Genomic DNA, 22,528 nt, shown 5'->3' with positions numbered 1-22,528 from the left:
TAGCGTCTGCTGTCTCTTCACCTGACCTCAGCATACACCAACAGCTAGACAGCGCTGTGTGTGTTGTGTGTGCTGCAGGGTTATTCTGTGGAACATGCCTTAATGCGTTTCTCTCTCTCCCCCTCTCACAGAGCTCGTTCAAAAACTCTACAAGGAGGAAAAAACGCACATCGTTTAAAAGAAGGACCAGCAAGAAAGGAACTGACGTGAGTACTGTTCTCTGTCCCTGTGTGGGGTGAGTATTGTTCTCTGTCCCTCTGAGGGGTGAGTACTGTTCTCTGTCCCTCTGTGGGGTGAGTACTGTTCTCTGTCCCTCTGAGGGGTGAGTACTGTTCTCTGTCCCTCTGTGGGGTGAGTACTGTTGTCTGTCCCTCTGTGGGGTGAGTACTGTTGTCTGTCCCTGTGTGGGGTGTGTGTACAAACGTGTTCTATTTGCTGACAAGGGGTAGACTCTTGCTAATATATTTTGCTCCCATTAGGAGTCAAAGTGGCGTCCGTTCATGCTGAAGCCCCTTCCCTCCCCTCTGATGAAACCTGTTCTAGTCTTTGTCAACCCCAAGAGTGGAGGCAACCAGGTAAGTTAACCTATGATTCCTGACCTATAACCCTAACTGCTGGCCCACAAACCCCTAGCTACCGTCATCCCTGACCCCTGTCCCTAACCTCCTTCTCTCTCTGTGTATCAGGGTACTAAGGTGTTACAGATGTTTATGTGGATCCTGAACCCTCGCCAGGTGTTTGATCTCTCCCAGGGAGGGCTCAGAGAGGCGTGAGTACTTCACCCTGCATGCTACACCCTACATACCACACTACACCTCATACACTATTTCCTACACCCTAACCTCTGTACGTCCTGTCTCCCAGGTTGGAGTTGTACAGGAAAGTGCCAAACCTGCGTATCCTGGCCTGTGGAGGAGACGGGACGGTGAGAGAATGAACATGTTATTACTGTTTTACTGCAGTACAACTGTAATTACCAATGTTAGTCTGAGCCTGCCTGCCTGCCTGCCTGCCTGCCTGCTTGCCTGCCTGCCTGCCCGCCCGCTCGTCCGCCCGCCTGCCTGCCTGTCTGAGTCTCTGTATGATTGCAGTGCTACTGTCAGGGGTATTCAACTCTTACCCTACCTGATCATTAATTGGACACACCTGGTTTCCGAGGTCTAAATCAGTCCCTGATGAGAGGGGAACAATTTAAAAAAGCAATGGAACTAACTGGCTTCGAAGTCCAGAGTTGAGTTTGAGGGTGCTAGATGATAGACAGTGCAATATGTGTTACTGAGTGTGAACACAGCTCCCCCTGGTGGCAACACACACAGACATGGTTAACATGTATGAATGTATCCCAGGACCCTGTACATTATTCACAGCATTAATGAACTTCATTAACAGAGCCATCTCTCCCCATCTCACTCTCTCTCCTCTCTCTCTCTCTCTCTCCTTCTCTCGCCTTCCCTCGCCTTAGGTGGGGTGGATCCTGTCTGCTCTGGATGAGTTAGGAATGACCCCCCATCCGCCTGTAGCTGTACTTCCTCTGGGGACAGGAAATGACCTCGCCAGGACCCTCAACTGGGGAGGGGTAAGCTGCCCTTTGTGTGTGGATGTGCGTGTGTGTTTGTTTGCGGCATGTGTGCACCGGTGTGTGCACGCACATGGGTGTCATCCACCCATTATTTTAGAGGGGGCACGAAGTACGTGAGGATAGACGGGGGGTTGTCTGGAAGGGGCTGGCTCCCCACTGGAAGTAGGAGAATTTTGTACTTTTCAAACACCTTCAACACTTTTTCCCCCGAACCAAATATTTTCATTATATTTATTCATGAGGAAGGAATCAATAGGCTACATAGCTTGAATTGACAAACATACTGTACCTCCTGGGAGTCCTGCCCATCACCGGCAGCTCAAATCTAATCAAACACTGTGTGTGTAACTCTACACTTTTCTCTCCTCCTCCTCCTCCTCCTCCTCCTCCTCCTCCTCCTCCTCCTCCTCCAATGATGTTACTGTCTGCACACGCTGGTGTATCTAGCATCCTGTCTCGCATATCTTTGCTCCGTGGTGCACCTTGGAAGCAACCCCTTACTAGGGAGAATAGTGAGGGTAGGGTACTCTTTTACCTGGTCCAGTCGGTAAATATTTCCGATAAAACGTGGGCTTAAGTTAATGAGTTCAGCATTGCAATGCCGAGGGGGGCACGTTCCCTTGTGTCCTCTTTGCACGTGTGGGTGTCATTATGTTTGTGCTGTACACATTGCCCTCTGTCTGACTCTGACCCGACGTAGTCATCTTACACAATATATATAGCACAGTAGTCGGTTCCCCGGGCGCCGAAGACGTGTATGTCGATTAAGGCAGCCCCCCGGCACCTCTCTGATTCAGAGGGGTTGGGTTAAATGCGGAAGACACGTTTCATTTGAAGGCATTCTGTTGGCCAACTGACTCGGTATCCCCCCTCTTCCCTTTCAACACAGTGGACTCTGTCTCACTGAAATAACTCATGTTGTATTGCAGCAGTGACTCGTGTGGTTTATTGCAGGTGTTTGTCCTGCTCTCTTTCAGACGGTCCATTCACTGCTGCTGCTCTGTCTGTCTGTTCTGTTTTGATCAGCATACAGCCCGTTCTCTCGGTTCTCCTGCACCTGCTGCAGTGCCACTGTGTGTGTCGGTGTGCATGCGTGTGTGTCCTGTTGGTGAGAGTGCTGCTGTCACCAGCACGTTCGCTGGCACAAAAGCTTAGTTTGTGCGTGTATGTGATGCGAAACAGCCTTTGGCACTCTGATTGCCTGAGTCAGTGCAGAGACGTCTCTCTCTCTCTCTCTCTCTCTCTCTCTCTCTCTCTCTCTCTCTCTCTCTCTCTCTCTCTCTCTCTCTCTCTCTCTCTCTCTCTCTCTCTCTCTCTCTCTCTCTCTCTCTCTCTCTCTCTGTTTTGTGTGTGTTTGTGTGAGTGGGTGTTTGTGTTTGTGTATGTGTGTATCTTGTTGGTGAGAGTGCTACTTTCTCTGACACAAATAGCCTGAGTCAGTGCAGAGATGTTTGTGCGTGTGTGTATGTGTGTGTGGGTGTGTGTGCACTAAGGCTGATTAGCAGTAGCTCTAATGAGCGTTGCCTAAATATTAACGAGTTCTCTCTGAACCCCACAGAGGGAGAAAGATGGAGAGAGAGAGAGAGAGAGAGAGAGAGAGAGAGAGAGAGAGAGAGAGAGAGAGAGGGAGAGGGAACACTTCCAGGCTCTTGGGGAGGAGAGGAGGGATGTGTATATCAAGGATTATTAGCAGTGATTATAATTCATTACAGACAACAACATCAAATCTGCATGGAAATAACATTCAGATGCTTAGAGGAGAAGAGAAGAGAAAAGAGACGCCCGAGAGAGAGACAGTATGAGGGAGAGATAGTTTGTCTGCCTCTGTTCAGAAGATCCATTGAGAACATCTAAGGTATGGAGCTGCCGCTTTCAAGGAGCGGGACTCTAATTCGGACACTTACAAGAAATCCCGCTACGACCTCCGACGAGCCATCAAACAGGTAAACCATCAATATAGGACTAAGCAACACTAAACCATGCATGAGAGAACCAGCTGTTCTGGACGACTGTGTGATATCGCTCTCCGTAGCCGATATGAGTAAGACCTGTAAACAAGTTAACATTCGCAAGTCCACGGGGCCAGACGGAATACCAGGACGCGTACTCAGAGCATCTATTGCACTCCACACTGCCCTCACCCACCTGGACAAAAGGAATACCTATGTAAGAATGCTGTTCATAGACTACAGCTCAACATTCAACACCATAGTCCCCCCCAAGCTCAGTACCCTGGAACTGAACACTTCCCTCTGCAACTGTATCCTAGACTTCCTGACGGGCCAACCTTGGGAGGTGAGGGTAAGCAACAACACATCCGCCATGCTGACCATCAACATGGGGGCCCCTAAGGGGTGTGTGCTAAGTCCCCCCTTGTACTCCCTGTTCACCCACGACTGTGTGGCCATGCATTACTCCAACAACGTCATCAAATTTGCTGACGATGCGATGGTGCTAGGACTGAACACCGAAGACGATGAGGCAGCCTATAGGGAGAAGGTCAGAGACCTGGGAGTGTGGTGCCAGGACAACAACCTCTTCCTCAATGTCAGCATGACAAAGGAGCTGATCGTAGGCTGAAGGAAATGGAGGTGCGAGCACACCACCATCCAAATCGATGGGGCTGTAGTGGAGCGGGTCGAGAGCTTCAAGGTCATCGGTGTCCACGACACTGAGGAATTAACATGGTCCACACACACCCGTAACGTTGTGAAGAGGGCACGACGATGCCTCTTCCCTCTCAGTAGGCTTAAAATATTTGGTATGGGCCCTCAGGTCCTCTAAAAGTTATACGGCTGCACCATTGAGAGCATCTTGATTGCCTACATCACTGCTTGGTATGGCAACTGCAAGGCACCCGACCGCTAGGCGGTACAGAGGGTGGTGAGTACGGCCCAGTACATAACTGGGGCAGAGCTCACTGGGGCCTGGACCTCTATACCAGGCCGTGTCAGAGGAAGGCCCAAACAATTGTCAAAGACTCCAGCAATCCAAGCCATAGACTGTTCTCTCTGCTACTGCACGGCAAGCAGGACCAGTGCACCAAGTCTGGAACCAACAGGACCCTGAACAGCTTCTACCCCCAAACCATAATGCTGCTAAACAACACGGCTAAATAGCTAATCAAATGGCCACCCGGACTAACCGCATTGACCTTTTTTTTAGATAACTCTCTTGCACAGACTCTATGCAGACACACTACCCACACACTCACGCATACTCACGCATACTACTAACACACACATATGCACTACATACGGCCACACACACATAACATGCACACACATTGACGCCACTGTGTGTGTGTGTGTTTTGTGTGTACGTGTGTGTGTGTGTGTGTGTGTGTGTGTGTGTGTGTGTGTGTGTGTGTGTGTGTGTGTGTGTGTGTGTGTGTGTGTGTGTGTGTGTGTGTGTGTGTGTGTGTGTGTGTGTGTGTGTGTGTGTGTGTACATGTGTGTGTGTACATGTGTGTGTGTACATGTGTGTGTGTGTGTACATGTGTGTGTGTACGTGTGTGTGTGTGTGTGTGTGTGTGTGTGTGTGTGTGTGTGTGTGTGTGTGTGTGTGTGTGTGTGTGTGTGTGTGTGTGTGTGTGTGTGTGTGTGTGTGTGTGTGTGTGTGTGTGTGTGTGCGTGTCCACCTGTCTGACTGTGTAGGCGATAAACAGTCTGACCTCAGTGTCCTAAGTCACTCTCATTCTCGTTCTAACTTGAAATGCTATTATTGTCATATTCCCATTCCCTTTGTCTCAGTCTTCAGTTTGAAGGAAGTGAAATTAGCTCAGTAGGGTTATAACCTGTCTATCTATGTGTAGGGTTATAACCTGCCTCTCTTTGTGTGGGATTATAACCTTTCTCTCTCTGTGTTGGGTTATAACCTGTCTCTCTATGTGTAGGATTATAACCTGTCACTCTCTGTGTAGGGTTATAACCTGTCTCTCTCTGTGTAGGGTTATAACCTGTTTCTCTTTGTGCGGGATTATAACCTTTCTCTCTCTGTGTTGGGTTATAACTTGTCTCTCTCTGTGTAGGGTTATAACCTGGTTCTCTCTCTGTGTAGGGTTATAACCTGTCTCTCTGTGTGTAGGGTAATAACCTGTATCTATCTGTGTAGGGTTATACATTGTCACTCTCTGTGTAGGGTTATAACCTGTCTCTCTCTGTGTAGGGTTATAACCTGTCTCTCTTTGTGTGGGATTATAACCTTTCTCTCTCTGGGTTATAACCCGTGTTGCTGTGTGTAGGGTTATAACCTGTCTCTCTATGTGTAGGGTAATGACCTGTATCTATCTGTGTAGGGTTATAACCTGTCACTCTCTGTGTAGGGTTATGACCTGTCACTCTCTGTGTTGGGTTATAACCTGTCTCTCTCTGTGTATGGTTATAACCTGGTTCTCCTTGTGTAGGGTTATAACCTGTCTCTCTCTGTGTAGGGTTATAACCTGTGTTGCTCTGTGTTGGGTTATTACCTGTCTCTCTCTGTGTAGGGTTATAACCTGTCTCTCTCTGTGTAGGGTTATACAGACGAGCCGGTTTCCAAGGTACTGTGTCAGGTGGAGGACGGCTCTGTGGTGCAGCTAGACAGATGGAACCTTCAGGTGGAGAGAAGCCCCGCCCAGCCGGAGGAGGGCACACAGAAGGTCTGTCTGGGGTCAGAGGTTAGGGGTCAGGGGGGAAGGTGAATGGTCAAGAGAGGGGTCAGTGGTATGGCTGTCTCATGGTCTGAGTGATATGGACAGTGAGTAAAAGCAAAGTTCAACCTTATTTAAACTGATTTTGTACCTCTTTTTTTCGCTCCCCTCTTTTTCACTCTGCATCTCTCTGTATGTCTCCAGCTCCCACTGAACGTGTTCAACAACTACTTCAGCCTGGGCTTCGACGCCCACGTCACACTGGAGTTCCACGAATCCAGAGGTGAGCAGTACTGTCTCTCAGGACTAGAATCATTGTTCCTTTAGCTGTCTGACTACAGTAGGACACAGACTGTTGTATCTCCTCCTCCCTGCAGAAGCCAACCCTGAGAAATTCAACAGCCGCTTTCGCAACAAGATGTTCTATGCAGGGGTGAGTACCTGACCGACTTAACACCACATTACTGAATGGGGCGAGGAGGGAGAGGGATGAGGAGAGGGATGTGGAGAGGGATGTGGAGGGAGGGTAGAGATGAGGGAGGGAATAAAGAGAGTGAGAGAGAGAGAGAGAGAGAGAGAGAGAGAGAGAGAGAGAGAGAGAGAGAGAGAGAGAGAGAGAGAGAGAGAGAGAGAGAGAGAGAGAAAGAGAGGTGTAGCGAGAGGGAGGGAACAGAGAGAGAGAGAGGGAGGTGTAGAGAGAGGGAGGGAATAGAGAGAGAGAGAGAGAGATAGAGAGAGAGGGGAGTGTATAGAGAGGGAGGGAACAGAGAGAGAGAAAGAGGTGTAGAGAGGGGGAGGGAATAGAGAGAGAGAGGGAATAGAGAGAGAGAGGGAATTGAGAGAGAGAGGGAATAGAGAGAGAGGGAATAGAGAGAGAGAGGTGTAGAGAGAGGGAGGGAATAGAGAGAGAGAGGGAGGGAATAGAGAGAGAGAGGTGTAGAGAGAGGGAGGGAATAGAGAGAGAGAGGGAGGGAATAGAGAGAGAGAGGGAGGGAATAGAGAGAGAGAGGTGTAGAGAGAGGGAGGGAATAGAGAGAGAGGGAGGGAATAGAGAGAGAGAGGTGTAGAGAGAGAGAGGGAATAAAGAGAGAGAGGTGTATATAGAATGTAATGAGTTGTCTCTGCTTCCTGTCAGGCTGCGTTCTCTGACTTCCTCCAGAGGAGCTCCAGGGATCTGTCTAAACATGTCAGAGTGGTGGTGAGTGTCTCACACACACACACACACACACACACACACACACACACACACACACACACACACACACACACACACACACACACACACACACACACACACACACACACACACACACACACACACACACACACACACACACACACACACACACACACACACACACGCGCACACACACGCACAGTGTCACAGGTTAACGGTTTAGGTTAGAGGGCCCTGTTTCAGGACCTGGGTTCCATGAACCTCTTTTTCTCTGTCCCAGTGTGACGGGACGGATCTCACTCCTAAGATCCAGGAGCAGAAGTTCCAGTGCATCGTCTTCTTAAACATCCCCAGGTAGCTATTCAACCCACCCAATCCCCCTCCCCAGGTCAGCTTTGTCTATCTGACGCTGTTGATACATCTGTTGGCTGTCCGTAACCTACCCATAGTTTTATACGCTCACCATACTGTGGATTTGTTTGTGATGGAGTGTTTGAGGATCATGTGTGTTTTAAAAAGTGTGTGTGTTTGTGTGTAGGTACTGTGCAGGCACCATGCCGTGGGGGAACACAGGAGACCACCGGGACTTTGAGCCTCAGCGCCATGATGACGGCTGTATCGAAGTCATCGGCTTCACCCTGTCCTCCCTTGTGAGTGTGTGTTTGTGTGTGAGAGAGAGAGAGAGAGAGAGAGAGAGAGAGAGAGAGAGAGAGGGGAAGAGAGTATGTTTGTTTGTGAGTGCACGTGTGTGAGAGAGTGTGTGAGAGTGTGTGTGTGTGTGTGTGTTTGTGTGTGAGAGAGAGAGAGAGAGAGGGGAAGAGAGTGTGTTTGTTTGTGAGTGCACGTGTGTGAGAGAGTGTGTGAGAGTGTGTGTGTGACTAAACAAAAGGATGTAGTTCCTCTTTCTCTCCCCTAGGCGGCACTGCAGGTAGGAGGTCATGGTGAGAGGCTGCACCAGTGTAGAGAGGTGACTCTGACCACCTTTAAGACCATCGCTGTACAGGTGAGATTTCACACAGGCCAACACTAACTGGATACAACACAGACCAATACTACAGATATATAACACAGGCCCACACTAGTGATACAACTAATGATGTGTATAAACCCTGGATTGCTGATACTATTTGGTAAGTATTTTCTTAACTCTTCCTGAACTGCACTGTTGGTCAAGGGCTTGTAAGTAAGCATTTCACGGTAAGGTCTACTACACCTGTTGTATTTGGCACATGTGACAAATAAAGTTTTATTTTATTTTATTTATTTGCCAGTGAGAGTTCTTTGAAACCACCGGTCGGCCATATTGTCACTCCCCAGAAGGATAGAAATGAATGGAATTCATGTAATTAGAAAATTAAGTACATGTACTTAGAAAATTACATGTATTTAAGTGTTTTTTTTAAGTGGGGATAGTAACATTACAACTTTCAAAAAATTATACTTTAAATGTTTTTATCTTTTTTTAAATATTTAATTTGTGTGTTTAGTTCACATAATAAAATTTAAAAGTATGCATTAAGGTATCTGTAATAGAATAAATGTGGCCTTTCTATAGCTCGCAAAATATTTTTTACACCGGTGGGGCAGTGCCAAGATGGAGACACGGTGGCTTCAATACAGCGCCCCCTGCTTGCGATCTAGTGTATTTATAAATCATTGGATACAACAGAGCCCGAGATGACATTGAAAGAACACAGGCCCACACTGTAAATCCCAAGGCATTTTTAACTCATACTTCTACTTCTAGTAAGTTGAACTCAAAGTCAATGAAAAGTCGTTATTACCTAAAATGTTTATGTCGTGTGACACAAAACTAAATAAGAAGTCATAACAACAAGTTTAAAAAAAAAATATGATAATAAATGAACTTTTTTTCCCAGCATGTTCTAATGCAGGAAGATTACAAAAAATATCTGTGTTTTTGCATGTACATTGAGTGATTCATTGATTCATCTTATGCTACAGATAAATAACATTTATTTTTCTGAACAAATCCAATAATTTAGTTAGATTTGATTTGTACCAGTCCCTGAAATGGTTGTTCCAGTTTAAATGGCTCAGGTCTCCTTGCACTGTTCTGAACCCTGGCACTCATTATGAAAGCAGGTTGCGGGTGAATTAAACTGTTGTATATCCCCACTCTGGCTGGATTCCAATAGGAATTACACATCACTTTGCAAACCTGCATAATGTGATTTGCAGGTAGGGTTGCAAAATTCTGGATAAATGTCCAGGTTTTCCAGAAATCCCATTTGGAAGATTCCTTCAACCAGGGTTTACATTTTGGGGTGGGGAGAATTTGGGGAAAGTTACCGGAAATTTGCAACCCTACTTGCAAACCTGTTTGATGGGGCCTGTAAAACTATGAGGCCACTGTATTAGGATAAAGCTAGGCCCCAAAATAAGGTCTTATCTGATGTATCGGTTTGAGTAATGACTACAAAATCACTTAACTTTACTAACTTCATTAGATATAGTAACTGCAACGGGTTTTCTCCAAGGTTTAGAGTAATGACAGCATATCGGGGTTTACAGTGCATGCTACACATATACACTCACTGGCCAGTTCATTATGTACACCCCCCTGTTCACCAAAATGGACCGCCCCTACAGACAGTACTGTAAGTCAAGTGGCTGTGGCTTACTATATAAAGCAGGCAGGCAGACAGGCATCGAGGCATTCAGTTACTGTTCAGTTATTGAACGTTAGAATGGGCAAAACTAGTTACCGTAGCGACTTTGAGCATGGCATGATCGTCGGTGTCAGGCTCGCCGGATCCAGTATCCCAGAGTCGGCCCGCCCTCCTGGGCTTTTCAAGCACGACAGTGTCTAGGGATTACCAAGAATGGTACGACAAACACAACCATCCAGTCAGTAGCAGTCCTGATGGCCAAAACAGCGCGTTGATGAGAGAGGTCGAAGGAGAATGGTAAGAATCGTGCAAGCTAGCAGGTAGCCTGCAAACAGACAAATAACAGCGCAGAACATGTGTGTGCAGAACGGCATCTTTGAACGCACGACCAGTCAATCCTTGTCTTGGATGGGCTATTGCAGCAGACGACCACACCGGTTCCACTTCTATCAGCTAAAAACAAGAAGAAGCGACTACAGGGGGAACACCATCACCAACACTGGACTTGACAGAGAGCCTGGAACATGACAGAGAGTTCAGTTTTCTTGAGTGGCCTGGTCAGTCCCCAGACCTCAACCCTATAGAGAATCTATGGGATGAGATGGAATGAGCTGTTCACAGCATGAATGTACTGCCGTTCAATCTGCAGCAGCCGCGTGATGCCATCGCATCAGCATGGACCAACATCCCTGTGGAACATTTCCGACACGTTGTAGAATGCCCCAAAGGATTCAGGCTGTTCTGGAGGCAAAGGGGGATCCAACCAGGTACTAGATGGCTGTACCTAATAAACTGTCACGTGAGAGTATAACACAGATCTGCACTGTACAGGGATACAACACAGTCCCATACTACAGAGATGTGTGTGTGTGTGTGTGTGTGTGTGTGTGTGTGTGTGTGTGTGTGTGTGTGTGTGTGTGTGTGTGTGTGTGTGTGTGTGTGTGTGTGTGTGTGTGTGTGTGTGTGTGTGTGTGTGGGTACGCTTGTGTAGGTGGATGGAGAGCCGTGTCGCTTGGCCCCATCAACCCTCCGCATTTCCCTACGCAACCAGGCCAACATGGTACAGAAGAGCAAGAGACGCACCTCTGTACCCCTGCTCAATGAGTGAGTCACACACACACGCACACACACACACACACACACAAAGATACAGGCCAATATAGCACTAGGGATCAATACCTCACTGCCCTCACTCACACACACACACACACACACACACACACACACACACACACACACACACACACACACACACACACACACACACACACACACACACACACACACACACACACACACACACACACACACACACACACACACGCACACACACTCTCCAAAGAGAATGGCTGGAGTGTGGCAGGTAGCCTAGTGGTTGAGACCAGTAACCGAGTGGTTGCTGGTTTCGAACCCCAGAGCTGACTCAGTGAATCACACACACATCCTCTATCCTTCTTCCTGTGGAACTAGACCAGCGGTGTACAGAAGGGTAAAGACCTCCGAGTCCCGCCCTAGTGAGCGAGTCACCTCGGAGAATGGACACTGTCAATGGGTCCAAGTGTACGTTTACACCGATTACGAGAAAGATAACCAGTGCTAGTTTTGATACTGTGGCTGCATTCTGTTGGAAATAAGAGCACACCAAGGATAACAGGGTCAAACTAGGCGCTGCCTTAGTGTAAAATCTCTCAAGGTGTAAACCCACCGCTGCTGTACACACACACACACACACACACACACACACACACACACACACACACACACACACACACACACACACACACACACACACACACACACACACACACACACACACACACACACACACACACACACACACACACACACAGTTCAGTTTCTTGGTCTTATTCAGGGATTTTTCTCATTATATTCCCTTCACACAGTTAGTTTCTCCTCTAACCATCTGTTCCACTTACTACCACCTGTTAAGCAGATCGTCCCAACAGCACTAATGCCTGTGTGTGTATCTAGCTGCCGTTGTTTGTGTGTGTGTTGCTCTTTACTCAGTGTGGTTCTACTCAGCTACAGTAACTAAAGCTATGCCTGGTTTTTGCCTTAGTGTTCTGCAACAATACTCTAATCTGTCATGGGCTTCCTCCATGTCCTCATCCTCGACTGTCTTTTTGATGTTTTCTTTCTTCCCTCTCTCCTCACCCTCATGTCGACTCCTCCTCCTCCTCTCTTTCCTTGATATTTACCTCCCCTCTGGGCCTGTGTTTTCCCCCTGCGCTCGCCCCGCCCTGTCTGTTACGACTGCAGCATTCAGAAAGTGTGTGCAGCAGACCCGCGTCGCCTTTCTGCTCCCCCTGATTCCTTCTCTGTGTAAGTACTCTAACCCGGCGCGTTTCAGAGAGTGTCTGAGAGAAAGATGGACAGGAACGGAGTGAGAAAAAGAGAGTCCAGTTTTTTTGTTGTCTGTGCCTGTGTCGAGTACCGTGTAGAGTAAGTGGGTCTAAACGTCTAAAGTATATGGTTGCCCCTGCATGCGGAGCCCGTCGAACCTGCCGGTGTGCTGTCTCCTAGTGTCTGTCTCTGTGGGAGTCCACCCTGTCCTGCTCGGTTCTCTGTAAGGTTGTGGCTACAGTACATGTAGCACAGTGTAGTCTGTCCTGGCATTGCTAGATCGCAATCAATGGGAGAAAATACACACATCCTATTTGTTTTCCGGTACTGAACAGAAAAAAATGGAATGAAGCCATACGTTGATTGAGACGTTTCAACGTGCGTGTGTTCCTCCAGCCCCCATGCTGTCCCCGAGCGCCTGCGCCTCAGAGTCAACCGGATCAGTCTGCAGGACTACGACAGACTACAGTTCGACAGGGAGCGACTCCGAGACATCTGTGAGTGTGTGTGTGTGTGTGTGTGTGTGTGTCTTTGTTGAAGGGTCCATCAATTCAAATCAGATGTTATTGCGGGTATAGCGAAATGCTTGTGTTTCTAGCTCCAACAGTGCAGTAATAAGTAAGTAAAGTACATTTACATTTACATTACATTTAAGTCATTTAGCAGACGCTCTTATCCAGAGCGACTTACAAATTGGTGCATTCACCTTATGACATCCAGTGGAACAGCCACTTTACAATAGTGCATCTAAATCTTTTAAGGGGGGGGGTGAGAAGGATTACTTTATCCTATCCTAGGTATTCCTTAAAGAGGTGGGGTTTCAGGTGTCTCCGGAAGGTGGTGATTGACTCCGCTGTCCTGGCGTCGTGGGGAGTTTGTTCCACCATTGGGGGCCAGAGCAGCGAACAGTTTTGACTGGGCTGAGCGGGAACTGTACTTCCTCAGTGGTAGGGAGGCGAGCAGGCCAGAGGTGGATGAACGCAGTGCCCTTGTTTGGGTGTAGGGCCTGATCAGAGCCTGGAGGTACTGAGGTGCCGTTCCCCTCACAGCTCCGTAGGCAAGCACCATGGTCTTGTAGCGGATGCGAGCTTCAACTGGAAGCCAGTGGAGAGAGCGGAGGAGCGGGGTGACGTGAGAGAACTTGGGAAGGTTGAACACCAGACGGGCTGCGGCGTTCTGGATGAGTTGTAGGGGTTTAATGGCACAGGCAGGGAGCCCAGCCAACAGCGAGTTGCAGTAATCCAGACGGGAGATGACAAGTGCCTGGATTAGGACCTGCGCCACTTCCTGTGTGAGGCAGGGTCGTACTCTGCGGATGTTGTAGAGCATGAACCTACAGGAACGGGCCACCGCCTTGATGTTAGTTGAGAACGACAGGGTGTTGTCCAGGATCACGCCAAGGTTCTTAGCGCTCTGGGAGGAGGACACAATGGAGTTGTCAACCGTGATGGCGAGATCATGGAACGGGCAGTCCTTCCCCGGGAGGAAGAGCAGCTCCGTCTTGCCGAGGTTCAGCTTGAGGTGGTGATCCGTCATCCACACTGATATGTCTGCCAGACATGCAGAGATGCGATTCGCCACCTGGTCATCAGAAGGGGAAAGGAGAAGATTAATTGTGTGTCGTCTGCATAGCAATGATAGGAGAGACCATGTGAGGTTATGACAGAGCCAAGTGACTTGGTGTATAGCGAGAATAGGAGAGGGCCTAGAACCGAGCCCTGGGGACACCAGTGGTGAGAGCGCGTGGTGAGGAGACAGATTCTCGCCACGCCACCTGGTAGGAGCGACCTGTCAGGTAGGACGCAATCCAAGCGTGGGCCGCGCCGGAGATGCCCAACTCGGAGAGGGTGGAGAGGAGGATCTGATGGTTCACAGTATCGAAGGCAGCCGATAGGTCTAGAAGGATGAGAGCAGAGGAGAGAGAGTTAGCTTTAGCAGTGCGGAGCGCCTCCGTGATACAGAGAAGAGCAGTCTCAGTTGAATGACTAGTCTTGAAACCTGACTGATTTGGATCAAGAAGGTCATTCTGAGAGAGATAGCGGGAGAGCTGGCCAAGGACGGCACGTTCAAGAGTTTTGGAGAGAAAAGGAAGAAGGGATACTGGTCTGTAGTTGATGACATCGGAGGGATCGAGTGTAGGTTTTTTCAGAAGGGGTGCAACTCTCGCTCTCTTGAAGACGGAAGGGACGTAGCCAGCGGTCAGGGATGAGTTGATGAGCGAGGTGAGGTAAGGGAGAAGGTCTCCGGAAATGGTCTGGAGAAGAGAGGAGGGGATAGGGTCAAGCGGGCAGGTTGTTGGGCGGCCGGCCGTCACAAGACGCGAGATTTCATCTGGAGAGAGAGGGGAGAAAGAGGTCAGAGCACAGGGTAGGGCAGTGTGAGCAGAACCAGTGGTGTCGTTTGACTTAGCAAACGAGGATCGGATGTCGTCGACCTTCTTTTCAAAATGGTTGACGAAGTCATCTGCAGAGAGGGAGGAGGGGGGGGGGATTCAGGAGGGAGGAGAAGGTGGCAAAGAGCTTCCTAGGGTTAGAGGCAGATGCTTGGAATTTAGAGTGGTAGAAAGTGGCTTTAGCAGCAGAGACAGAGGAGGAAAATGTAGAGAGGAGGGAGTGAAAGGATGCCAGGTCCGCAGGGAGGCGAGTTTTCCTCCATTTCCGCTCGGCTGCCCGGAGCCCTGTTCTGTGAGCTCGCAATGAGTCGTCGAGCCACGGAGCGGGAGGGGAGGACCGAGCCGGCCTGGAGGATAGGGGACATAGAGAGTCAAAGGATGCAGAAAGGGAGGAGAGGAGGGTTGAGGAGGCAGAATCAGGAGATAGGTTGGAGAAGGTTTGAGCAGAGGGAAGAGATGATAGGATGGAAGAGGAGAGAGTAGCGGGGGAGAGAGAGCGAAGGTTGGGACGGCGCGATACCATCCGAGTAGGGGCAGTGTGGGAAGTGTTGGATGAGAGCGAGAGGGAAAAGGATACAAGGTAGTGGTCGGAGACTTGGAGGGAGTTGCAATGGGGTTAGTGGAAGAACAGCATCTAGTAAAGATGAGGTCGAGCATATTGCCTGCCTTGTGAGTAGGGGGAAGGTGAGAGGGTGAGGTCAAAAGAGGAGAGGAGTGGAAAGAAGGAGGCAGAGAGGAATGAGTCAAAGGTAGACGTGGGGAGGTTAAAGTCGCCCAGAACTGTGAGAGGTGAGCCGTCCTCAGGAAAGGAGCTTATCAAGGCATCAAGCTCATTGATGAACTCTCCGAGGGAACCTGGAGGGCGATAAATGATAAGGATGTTAAGCTTGAAAGGGCTGGTAACTGTGACAGCATGGAATTCAAAGGAGGCGATAGACAGATGGGTAAGGGGAGAAAGAGAGAATGACCACTTGGGAGAGATGAGGATCCCGGTGCCACCACCCCGCTGACCAGAAGCTCTCGGGGTGTGCGAGAACACGTGGGCGGACGAGGAGAGAGCAGTAGGAGTAGCAGTGTTATCTGTGGTGATCCATGTTTCCGTCAGTGCCAAGAAGTCGAGGGACTGGAGGGAGGCATAGGCTGAGATGAACTCTGCCTTGTTGGCCGCAGATCGGCAGTTCCAGAGGCTACCAGAGACCTGGAACTCCACGTGGGTCGTGCGCGCTGGGACCACCAGATTAGGGTGTCCGCGGCCACGCGGTGTGGAGCGTTTGTATGGTCTGTGCAGAGAGGAGAGAACTAAAGTAAAATCGAACAATTTCACAACAATACACACAAATGTAAATAAAGGAATGGAATTAAGATTATATAAATATATGGATGTCAGAGCGGCATAGACTAAGATACAGTAGAATAGAATACAGTATACACATGAGATGAGTAAAGCATAAATATGTAAACATTATTAAAGTGTTAGTGTGCGTGTGTGTGTGTTTGTGCGTGTGTGTGTGCGTGTGTGTGCGCGCGTGTGTGTATGTGTGTGCGTGTGCGTGCGTGTGTGTGTGTGTGTGTGTGTGTGTGTGTGTTGCAGCGATCGCTGTGGGGATTGTGGTGGTGAGAGGGGACTGTGACCTGGAGACCTGCAGACTCTACATAGACAGGCTACAGGAGGTGAGAACACACACAGACACGTGACACACTTGCACACACACATGTGCACACACACTCACGCCAATATGATTTGGCTATGGTGATTGTTCTATTTTCTGAAACACTGCTGGGGTTTCCTATTTCTAACAGGATCTTCATCAGGCTCCATCTGCTGGCCACCGAGTGCATTACCAGGTTCCTGTCTGTCTTTCTTTCAGTCTATTATGTCTGACTATGCTATCGGTGAGTTGTTACTGAACTGGCCATCCCTTCCCTCCTCTTTCTGTAGGATGAGTGTCGAGGTCTACCGCGACCTGGCTCCGCCCACAGACTGTCCCCCAACTGGAGCTTCCTGGAGTGTGAGTGACATCACTCAGTGACATCACTCACCTTGGGTCAAAACACAAATTCAGCATTTCTGTAAATGTGCCAGAGCTTTAGCCTACTTGTAAACTCAGCAAAAACGAAACGTCCCCTTTTCAGGACCCTGTCTTTCAAAGATAATTTGTAAAAATCCAAATAACTTCACAGATCTTCATTGTAAAGGCTTCATTGTACACTGTTTCCCATGCTTGTTCAATGAACCATAATCAATTAAGGAACATACACCTGTGGAACAGTCGTTAAGACACTAACAGCTTACAGACAGACGGTAGGCAACTAAGGTCTTAGTTATGAAAACTTAGGACACTAAAGAGGCCTTTCTACTGACTCTGAAAAACACCAAAAGAAAGATGCCCAGAGTCCCTGCTCATCTGTGTGAACGTGCCTTAGGCATGCTGCAAGGAGACATGAGGACTGCAGATGTGGCCAGGGCAATACATTGCAATGTCCGTACTGTGCGACGCCTAAGACAGCTCTACAGGGAGACAGGACGGACAGCAGATTGTCCTCGCAGTGGCAGACCACGTGTAATGACACCTGCACAGGATCGGTACGGCCGAACATCATACGTGCGAAACAGGTACAGGATTGCAACAACAACTGCCCGATTTACACCAGGAACACACAATCCCTCCATCAGTGCTCAGACTGTCCGCAATAGGCTGAGAGAGGCTGGACTGAGGGCTTGTAGGCTTGTTGTAGAGGTCCTCACCAGACATCACCAGCAAAAACGTTGCCTATTGGCACAAACCCCATTGTCGCTGGACCAGACAGGACTGGCAAAAAATGCTCTTCTCTCACGAGTCGCGGTTTTGCCTCACCAGGGGTGATGGTCAGGTTTGTGTTTATCGACGAAGGAATGAGCGTTACACCGAGGCCTCTACTCTGGAACGGGATCGATTTGGAGGTGGAGGGTCCGTTATGGTCTGGGGCGGTGTGTCACAGCATCATCGGACTGAGCTTGTTGTCATCCTCCTCCCTCATGTGGTACTCTTCCTGCAGGCTCATCCTGACATAACCCTCCAGCATGACAATGCCACCAGCCATACTGCTCGTTCTGTGAGTGATTTCCTGCAAGACAGGAATGTCAGTGTTCTGCCATGGTCAGCGAAGAGCCTGGATCTCAATCCTATTGAGCACGTCTAGGACCTGTTGGATCGGAGGGTAAGGGCGAGGGCCATTCCCCCCAGAAATGTCTGGGAACTTGCAGGTGCCTTGGTGGAAGAGTGGGGTAACATCTCACAGCAAGAACTGGCAAATCTGGTGCAGTCCATGAGGAGGAGATCAAATCAAATCAAATCAAATGTATTTATATAGCCCTTCGTACATCAGCTGAGATCTCAAAGTGCTGTACAGAAACCCAGCCTAAAACCCCAAACAGCAAGCAATGCAGGTGTAGAAGCACGGTGGCTAGGAAAAACTCTCTAAAAGGCCAAAACCTAGGAAGAAACCTAGAGAGGAACCAGGCTATGTGGGGTGGCCAGTCCTCTTCTGGCTGTGCCGGGTGGAGATTATAACAGAACATGGCCAAGATGTTCAAATGTTCATAAATGACCAGCATGGTCCAATAATAATAAAGCAGAACAGTTGAAACTGGAGCAGCAGCACGGCCAGGTGGACTTGGGACAGCAAGGAGTCATCATGTCAGGTAGTCCTGAGGCATGGTCCTAGGGCTCAGATCCTCCGAGAGAGAGAAAGAAAGAGAGAAAGAGAGAATTAGAGAGAGCACACTTAAATTTACACAGGACACCGAATAGGACAGGAGAAGTACTCCAGATATAACAAACTGACCCTAGCCCCCCGACACAAACTACTGCAGCATAAATACTGGAGGCTGAGACAGGAGGGGTCAGGAGACATTGTGGCCCCATCCGAGGACACCCCCGGACAGGGCCAAACAGGAAGGATATAACCCCACCCACTTTGCCAAAGCACAGCCCTCACACCACTAGAGGGATATCTTCAACCACCCCCCCTTTGTTCAGGGACACATTATTCAATTTCTGTCGGTCACATATCTGTGGAACTTGTTCAGTTTATGTCTCAGTTGTTGAATCTTGTTATGTTCATATAAATTCTTACACATGTTAAGTTTGCTGAAAATAAACGCAGATTATAGTCAGCGCACGTTTCCTTTTGTTGCTGAGTTGACATATGTATATCTCCATCCGTTGTTCCTCATGTAAAGTGGGCCTCTGAAGTCTCTGCAGAAGGCTTGTTTAACACGGTTTAACCGTGTGACTGTAAGACATTGACTGTGTGACAGTGAGCTGTTCTCTCCTTTCACACCATCTCTCTAAACCAAGTCTCCTTTCCCCAGCTACGTCTGCAGACCGTTTCTACCGTATAGACAAGGCCCAGGAGCACCTGCACTATGTGACGGAAATCTGCCTGGAAGAGGTGTTTATCCTGGACCACGGTGGAGTAGCGGGGGGACCGGCCACAGGCATGCCTGACCTGGTGGTGGAGCCCAACTCTGGGTGAGAGACAGAGAAAGAGGGAGCGAGAGAGAGAGACACACCCACTCACACACACAGATGTGTAAACACATGCATACACACACAGACCCGCAAATGCTCACGCTCACTCGCACACACACACACACACACACACACACACACACACACACACACACACACACACACACACACACACACACCTCTAACGTTATTTCGTGTTGAGAGTCGCAGTCCTTTCATCTATTTGTCTCTCTGGTGCAGGAGCCCTCTGACGTCTGAGGAACAAGGTGAGATGTTTTGCGTCTTATGAAAGAAGAACATTTGTAAACCCATGTTTTTCATCTATAAAAACCCTGCCTTACAGTGGGAGTGATTCCTGTTAACGCACGTGTAACCCTATAACATTGTCTAACTGATAGTGGTGTGTGTGTGTGTGTGTGTGTGTGTGTGTGTGTGTGTGTGTGTGTGTGTGTGTGTGTGTGTGTGTGTGTGTGTGTGTGTGTGTGTGTGTGTGTGTGTGTGTGTGTGTGTGTGTGTGTGTGTGTGTGTGTGTGTGTTCTTCAGCAATGCTGATGGCTGCCTCCTCTGGGGACCTGACTACGGTTAGATACCTCGACCTTCTCCCTTGCAAACATCTGACTGTCTTACTAGAACCAGCTCAAAGCCATTCCTGACGTAATATGCACTACTGAAGTCGATACGTACGTGTCTCTCGTAACGGTGTTCTACCTGTCTCTCTCTCTCAGTTGTCGGGCAGCTTCTTTCGCGGGACCAGCCTCCTGGTGAGGGATTCTACTGGTTGTAGTGCACTACACCTGGCCTCTCAGCACGGACACACTGAAGTGGTCCACTTCATACTGGAGCACGGTGAGTGTGTGTCTGTGTGTGTGTGTGTGTTGCTTCTTATTGCATCCTTCAAATGAGCTTGTTTGCAAACCTCTGATGTTCGCTAAAATGTTGGCTCTGTTTGTTTGTTTTCTTTTAGGGTCAAAGGTGCTCCTGGATTTAACCAACAGAGAAACGTAAGTCGCCCACTGGCTTACGGCTTTGTTGTCTGTCTGAGGGTCTAACGTTGAAGAATGTCTTGTTTCTGTGCCTGAAGTCACTTTTCTATACCTCAAACTGATCAGGCAGCCTGCAGCTTGCGTGAAGTGTGTGCTCGTGTGTGTGTGTTTTCAGAGGAGACACTGCCTTGCACAAAGCGGCCTCTCAGAAGCACCACGCTGTGTGTCATCTTCTCATGGACTCCGGAGCTTCCCTCATCAAGACCAACTTCAAGGTTAGAACCACACACACACACGCACACACACAGTACACACACACACACAGAACACACACAGTACACACACACACAGTACACACAGGCGCACACACACTTGTACTGCACCACACACACACACACACACACACACACACACACACACACACACACACACACACACACACACACACACACACACACACACACACACACACAGACAGAACATGCACAGTACACACACACACAAAGGCAAGCTCTCACATAAGAGAGAGTTTGTTTAATGGAGTAGAAGTGTGTGTGTTCACAGGGCAAGACACCAGTGGAGCAAGCTCGTAACGCGGGGGACCAAGAGCTGGCCTCCTACCTGACCAGCAAACAGCTCCCTACCACTGTCTCCCATGAAGATCTGGAGACTGCTGTATGAGAGAGAGAGAGAGAGAGAGAGACAGAGACTGAGACAGAGACAGAGAGAGAGAGGAAATAGACTACACGCAGAGAGAGGGGAAGACAGGGAGAAGAGGATGAGAGATGGAGGAGAGAGGTTAGCCCACCTCCATAGATTGACTGAGGGATGGACAGACAGATGGACAGACAGGAGCGGCCTGACGCGCTTTAGACTCTCTCATCAGCATGACTCTGTCCTGTCCTGCACAGGAAAATGTTTCATTGAAATCATTATTTATTATTGGTATTATTTATTCATTAATTTATTGATTGATTGTAAACAGATGGGAGTGTTGGGGTATGGAGTTGCCTGTTGTTCACTGAATGCCAGGGTCTGGGCTAGATTAGGATTCAGGGGGTTCGGGGTCAGGGATCAGAGATGAGGGTTCACCGACACACAGACCCTCTCTCAGTGCGGCCCTGTAGCCTTACATACTGTACCAACGCGGTTCAACCACGGTTAAACCGCGTACTCAATATACGTATTTTCCCAGAAGGCCTTTGTGAATCATTCAGACGTGTGCCAAAGACACACAGCACTGTGAGGCAGGGACAGTACCCAGCGCCCTCCATACTACTACCACTGCTACACTAGGATACCACTACTGCTATCCCAACAACACTGCTAGGCTTGTAGCCATCCCAATTATAAGCCCCCTGGAGGCCAGTGTCGGACCTGAGATGACAGACACCTTAGGCAGACAACGAAAAGAGAGACGGGACTGATTCTCCATGCAGCCCCGGGGACCCATTACACACCCAACCTAGAGCTCTACCAGAGCAGCATGTACACACCTACAGACTGTGTGTGTGTGTGTGTGTGTGTGTGTGTGTGTGTGTGTGTGTGTGTGTGTGTGTGTGTGTGTGTGTGTGTGTGTGTGTGTGTGTGTGTGTGTGTGTGTGTGTGTGTGTGTGTGTGTGTGTGTGTGTGTGTGTGGTGTGCTTGAGAGAGACTAATTCAAAACAAACCTGAGCCATATTCAATGCAATATGAATGAATGACGTTTGTGCGTTTCTCTATTCATGTTTACATTACATTAATGTTTTAACGGTCCCTTATGGCACCAAGGAGTGTTTAATGTGCAATTTCTTACCGTGTGTGTGTGTGTGTGTGTGTGTGTGTGTGTGTGTGTGTGTGTGTGTGTGTGTGTGTGTGTGTGTGTGTGTGTGTGTGTGTGTGTGTGTGTGTGGTGTGGTTGTGTTTCTGTCAATGTGAAGGGGGGTGGGTGGGGTGGGGTGGGTTTGGTTTGGTTGACTTGATATGGTTAAAACACTAAAACTACTGGTGGGTATTGTAAAAACAGCCGTGTTCAGATGACCGTTCTGAAAACCAAGACAGATGTATTAAAGCACTTCACCTTGTTTTATTTACCCAGTGTTTATCAGTGGTCCAACATGACCCAGGAAATTGAAATGTTTTGAAGTTGTTCTGCCTCCCTCCATCCCCCACTACCCTGCCTGGTCGTGCTGAGAGAGATAAACCATGGAGATAGATAGAGGAATCTAAATGTATATAACCCGTTTTAGCATGGAAATTGCCATTACGTTTTCAAAC

The 22,528-nt window shown here is 48.8% G+C and overlaps 1 protein-coding gene across 8 annotated transcripts in view; it reads left to right on the top strand.

Annotated features, from left to right (window-relative positions):
- The window catches only part of LOC118365937 (diacylglycerol kinase iota-like), a 77,934-nt gene extending 55,799 nt beyond the window's left edge, over window positions 1–22,135 (top strand). For 3 of the 8 annotated variants that reach the window (XM_052491887.1, XM_052491886.1, XM_052491885.1), the window contains exons 9-33: window positions 132–206; window positions 480–575; window positions 687–769; window positions 865–925; window positions 1,463–1,576; window positions 6,093–6,218; window positions 6,414–6,492; window positions 6,587–6,642; window positions 7,345–7,407; window positions 7,667–7,740; window positions 7,925–8,036; window positions 8,303–8,389; window positions 11,011–11,123; window positions 12,300–12,362; window positions 12,780–12,880; window positions 16,367–16,446; window positions 16,576–16,620; window positions 16,715–16,784; window positions 19,130–19,289; window positions 19,530–19,555; window positions 19,833–19,870; window positions 20,015–20,135; window positions 20,254–20,290; window positions 20,448–20,547; window positions 20,819–22,135. In XM_052491887.1, coding sequence (XP_052347847.1) covers window positions 132–206; window positions 480–575; window positions 687–769; window positions 865–925; window positions 1,463–1,576; window positions 6,093–6,218; window positions 6,414–6,492; window positions 6,587–6,642; window positions 7,345–7,407; window positions 7,667–7,740; window positions 7,925–8,036; window positions 8,303–8,389; window positions 11,011–11,123; window positions 12,300–12,362; window positions 12,780–12,880; window positions 16,367–16,446; window positions 16,576–16,620; window positions 16,715–16,784; window positions 19,130–19,289; window positions 19,530–19,555; window positions 19,833–19,870; window positions 20,015–20,135; window positions 20,254–20,290; window positions 20,448–20,547; window positions 20,819–20,953 — 2,115 coding nt within the window. In that variant the 3' untranslated portion in view covers window positions 20,954–22,135. The remainder of the gene's footprint in view (window positions 1–131; window positions 207–479; window positions 576–686; window positions 770–864; window positions 926–1,462; window positions 1,577–6,092; window positions 6,219–6,413; window positions 6,493–6,586; window positions 6,643–7,344; window positions 7,408–7,666; window positions 7,741–7,924; window positions 8,037–8,302; window positions 8,390–11,010; window positions 11,124–12,299; window positions 12,363–12,779; window positions 12,881–16,366; window positions 16,447–16,575; window positions 16,621–16,714; window positions 16,785–19,129; window positions 19,290–19,529; window positions 19,556–19,832; window positions 19,871–20,014; window positions 20,136–20,253; window positions 20,291–20,447; window positions 20,548–20,818) is intronic. The other 5 variants (XM_052491891.1, XM_052491890.1, XM_052491892.1 and 2 more) reach the window with 4 other exon arrangements.
- Window positions 22,136–22,528: the final 393 nt, after the last annotated feature.

This window comes from Oncorhynchus keta, chromosome 33 (genome assembly GCF_023373465.1).
Source record: "Oncorhynchus keta strain PuntledgeMale-10-30-2019 chromosome 33, Oket_V2, whole genome shotgun sequence".
Classification (NCBI taxonomy): domain Eukaryota; kingdom Metazoa; phylum Chordata; class Actinopteri; order Salmoniformes; family Salmonidae; genus Oncorhynchus; species Oncorhynchus keta.
The sequence above is the reverse complement of the archived record's forward strand: the minus strand, read 5'-3'. Positions and strand labels throughout refer to the sequence as shown.